The 5,071-nt window shown below is 29.3% G+C and overlaps 1 protein-coding gene across 1 annotated transcript in view; it reads right to left on the bottom strand.

The window, feature by feature from the left end:
- Positions 1–4,542, bottom strand: part of LOC106462774 (ATP-binding cassette sub-family A member 13-like) — a 34,836-nt gene extending 30,294 nt beyond the window's left edge. The window contains exons 1-2 of the mRNA XM_013922733.2: positions 4,046–4,542; positions 3,543–3,636 (exon numbers count right to left, since the gene is read on the bottom strand). Coding sequence (XP_013778187.2) covers positions 3,543–3,608 — 66 coding nt within the window. The 5' untranslated portion in view covers positions 3,609–3,636; positions 4,046–4,542. The remainder of the gene's footprint in view (positions 1–3,542; positions 3,637–4,045) is intronic.
- Positions 4,543–5,071: the final 529 nt, after the last annotated feature.

The following is a 5,071-nucleotide window of genomic DNA, read 5'->3' as shown; positions in this document are numbered from 1 at the left end:
GTAAAATCAACTGAACAATACTTTTTTTTTCTTCCTTGAATGAATTATTTGTCACCATCAGAATTTTAGCCATTTACCTTTTCCCAAATACTTTAATTTTACAATGTTATGGTCTAGCAGTGGAAACATTTCCATACTCTTATGTACATGCAGTTTTGGACTCTTGTAGTTCCTAACCTTAACCCCCCCCCCCCCTCCATCTAAGCCTTTGTCAATAGAAATATTAATGTACCTTTCAAATATGCATTTTAAAACATTAATCACCTAAATACAAAACAGTAATTTAACTGGTTTTCTAACTAAGATATTTAAGGAAAAAAAAAACTTAAATGCTATGAGCATTAACTCGCATGGCAATTTGTATCTAATGGTCTAATGTTTGTTGGCAACAATTCAAAAATGACCATTGAAAGTTTAAATTTTAAAATAAGCTCTTTCCATTGGTTATAAACATGTATATCCAATAGTAGCACAGGGTTATGAAAATTGCCTTGAAAGTATAGAAGGGTGGGGCTTCTGTTATGGGTTGAGAAAATATATTTATTTATCACTACAGGAAGAAGTTTGCATTTTGACAGTGTAAGTTTTAACCTAGAAATTGTTCATATATTCTGTCTAGGATAAATCAGATAGTGCAGTTGCTATAATATTCAAGTTCTACAAACTAAGTGAGGTTTTAAATGTAGATGTTTCAGGTGATGCACAGAAATGAAGACTGAGAATTTTTTTAACATTTTCTTTTGATATTGATATATTAAAACTTAGATAACATAACAATTGGAATTATAAACTACACTCTAATATACATGTATAATGAAGTTGTTGAATTAAATTTTGAATGTAACTCTGTGAAACATCATGACATACACATAAAAGCCAGGCCCATATCAAGAGGGTTGAAGTAACAGCATATGTTAGAGCACTAAATAAATAATTCTACAACTCATAGAAAGAAACCTGCTAAAAAATATATGAATTTAGGCTTCCAAATGTTTAATTTATCACTCCTAATATTCAAGTTCCCTATCAGTTCATCATTTAAAGACAGACAGTTTGTCTTCTAATGATGTTCAGTCAAATCCCCTTTAGTTTTTCCATATTTTAAACTAAAAATCAAATCTTTCTAGATCTACACATGCATTTAATCGACAATTAACTCAAAATATATCAGAATAGAAAAAAAATGTTCATGTTATGAATGTTTTTGGAAATTGCAAAAACTGTTTAGGTACTGGAAATCCAAGCAAAACAACTGTGCTCAGACTAACTACATGTACATGTTCAATCCAGTAGGGTAAATTTTATGACATAGTTCTGATTGTCACAGTATAATTTTTAAGAAATGGATTAAGGCTGATATAGAAAAAAAAGATGAAGAAAAACACTTAACATGATAATATATCTTTATAATCAATTTGAAAATTTTGATCAAAACATAATACAAAAAACTTTACAATGTTAAAAAAATGTGCATTTCTATCTTGATTATATAAACTTTAAGAAAAAACAAATCAAACACTAATCATGGGCACATCAGTCAAAAGACATCTTACTGTACACACGTAACAATTCAACCAACAAAAATTTTATATCATTTATAAATTAACTTCTCTAGTCATATACTGGACTTTAAAGTCATAACACATCTATTAGGAACAATTTCACAGTTCATTTACTTTGAAATATTTACAAACAGATACTGAAACAAAATATCTTATGTCCATCTTTATAACTTAAAATAAGTATTCAAAATTATTAACAAACTTCTTCTATTCATTATTAACTAATTGGATTAACTTATTACATCAATAACACTGATTACATGTAAAATAATTGTTTAATCAAAATTAGGGTTAAATTGATTGTCATAAAAATTATCAACTAATTGAAAATAGGGTTTTCCATTATTACTATTTTTGATTATTGCAACTATCAAAGTTACTGAAATATTATTACTAAACTGTCTATTACAGTGAAGCTACTTAGGTTACATGCCACTAAAACTGTTAAGTTTGTTTTTCAATTTGTTGTTGTTGAGCTGCTAGCTAGAAAGAAGAGAACATTATTTTTTGTTTGAGGAAAACTGTAATGATAGCTTAATCAACTGTATTCAATTCATAAGACCATCGACTCATTGATTAACAAATGCCACTAATCACCCAGCTCTACTTATCAAGAGACCATTTAGTGTGCCCCTTCACAAAACATTATAAATTTAAAAAGTCTAAATAGACTACTATGACAGGAGATTCAGAATTGTAGATTAAAATTTGGTCAAATAGGACCCAGGGAAATTGAAAAAGGAAATATTAAAAAGATTGACTGAAAATGTAAAAAAGAAACAGAAATGATTTCTTTAAATACATTAAAGATGAGCAAAATTTTAAGATGGAAGTAAGGCCTTTGATGGATGATAAAAGAAGGTTCATTTATGATGACTATGAGACCGTTGGGTTACAAAATTTTACTTTTTCTTCAGTTTTTACAAATGAAGATTTAAGCAATATTCCTCATCCCAAATAGTTGGTATATGGAAACATGACTGAACCAGGTGATCACATTTGATGTTGAAGAAGGTTAAATATTGAATATGTGAGCCATTTACCAATATATTCTAAGTCCTTGGAATTTCAATAAGAAGTATAATTTTGATGGGAATAACCTTTACAGTGTTATGGAAGGATCTTATTATTTTGGTTGAGTAGTCTTTTAAGCCAAACTTCTAGGATGATACCTAAGATAAAAAGGTTTTCATACAAGAACAGTTTGAAATCTCTAAAACTATTTTCTCTTGAAAAAGGAAGAGTTAGTGTGGATCTAATACAGGTGTTTAGGATTATGAAGGGAATTGATAGCGTTCATGAATTATTTTTTACTTATTGGTGAGAATGGTAGGACAAGGGAGGGGGCAAATATAAATTTCGTCAGGTGGTTAACCACTGGAATGGGTTGCTTTCAGAGGTTGTGGATACAACAAACATAAGAAAGTTTAATGGAAGACTTAATAAATATTTAAATGATAAAGGCTATCTTTGAGGGTTTTTTTTTCAAGTTTAGTTTAATTTAGTTGACGGGGCTGCCTTGATGGACTAGCAGGCCTCTTGTTGTCCTTAAATGTTAATGGTGCTGCACATTAAATATTTTATGATATGGTAATTTATTTTGTGTTTTAAAAAGTGTGAATTTAACATTATTTTCAATCTTTAAATAAAAAAAAATTATTATTATTATTATATTAAAAATTATATACCTGATAAAAATAGACATCAGGCAAATAAATATTATTTCTGTCCTGAAAAATTAAATTGACTTAGTCATCAAACCCTAAGCTCAATGATCTATCTATCCATCATCTGGCTGATTTTTTATCATCTCTCAAATAATTTATCTGTACATGAAGTAAAAAAAAAAAAAAGAGTATTTCTATCAAAATACATTTCCTGTACACTACAACTTAAACTTTAAAATGTTATACTGATACATGACATGTAACAGTTTGATTATCACATTTTTGTATTAACAGATAATGAAAAATTACTTACAGGTTTTCTTTTCTTCAAAGTGAAATTCTTCCATAATAAGAGGGATAACTGAAGCCAAAACCCCATTTTCTATGCTTTACCGAAGTTCTTCGTTCTTAAATACCAAACCAAATTTGTAAGAGTTGAATATTTTACTTTGCCAGTTTTTCTATGCTGTTTGTTTGCAAACTATTTACTTTGATGCTTCTTTACATTACTGGTTTCAGACTACAACAAATGTCACTATAATTGCACTTTAATTAAAATGTCTTCAGCAACCTTGGAAAGTGTCTTTACAATTTACATTTATATTACAACTTTATTACTATTAGTATTATAAATCTAAAGCTGGCATATCACTCACACATCAAGCTTAAAGTTTACAAAGATTGTAAAAACACTTGTTACTGTTAAATAATACAGTATTTATTACTGCTTGACTTGTGAATATTAATAGTAATACTCGTGGACAACTTAGACTTAAGGCAGTTAAAAGTTAATAACGCCACGCACCTGGGAATTACCTTAAGTTAAGCGATGAAAATTTATGACGTTACAGGTTTACTCCATATCATAACTAATAATAATTACTAATTTATTTTTGTTTAACCAACTAATCATTGCAACGACTTTTTTAAAGTCTTAAAACCCTTAATGAAACCTGTTCACTATATATAATGTCGAAGCCAAACAAGACCAACAGCTACGATTCAAAGCGAACATAACATTGCCCAACCGAACAGCTGATAGTGATACTGATAACGATGAAGGTACTGTAACTTGCACTGTAGACTGTAGTGTACTGTTGGAAACAGATAATAAAGTATTTCAGCTTTCTAGTAAAACACTTTACTGCCACTGATAACTTGAAATCAAATCTAACTTAACTTGTGATATGATAATACTTGTCTCCTCAGTCACAATTTATAACATTTAAAATGCAATGAACAAGAATCTTTCTTGTTTGTCGGTAATAATAGAATGGTTATTATTTTCCCACAAACTCCACATTCCTTCACTGTAATCCTACCACGACACTTTGACAACAACATAATATACGCAAAAATTATTTATAGATGGCGCATTGTGAACAAAGAAAATAGCAAAAGTAAGAAACATTTTACATGTATTTGAATTTTTAAAATCAAAGAAATCAAAGCAATTTTTAGCAACAACAACAACAACAAAAAATTCATTACTTGCAACTATTGTTTTACTTTTTCATTTCATCAGGACACAATTTAAACATAAACAAAATAAATAATTTTTATAGAATATTTGAAATTAAACATTAGATAAAGCTGAAAATAATAACGAGAATTTAGATCTATAAGATACTTAAGGTGAGGAATTTAACTGACAGCTTGTGTCAAGAAATATTGTTGCGTATCTGCTTGTTTGATAATTTCCGGTAGAAATTCTTTCCGAGGAACTTTCAGCGATACAAGTCCTTTGCCCCCAGTGGCACAGCGGTATGTCTGCGGACTTACAACGCTAGAATCCGGGTTTCGATACCCGTGGTGGGCAGATCACAGATAACCCATTGTGTA

Source organism: Limulus polyphemus, unplaced genomic scaffold (assembly GCF_000517525.1).
Source record: "Limulus polyphemus unplaced genomic scaffold, Limulus_polyphemus-2.1.2 Scaffold1246, whole genome shotgun sequence".
NCBI classification, from domain to species: Eukaryota; Metazoa; Arthropoda; class Merostomata; order Xiphosura; family Limulidae; genus Limulus; species Limulus polyphemus.
Note: the sequence above shows the minus strand (reverse complement) of the source record. Positions and strands in the feature narration are given on the sequence as shown.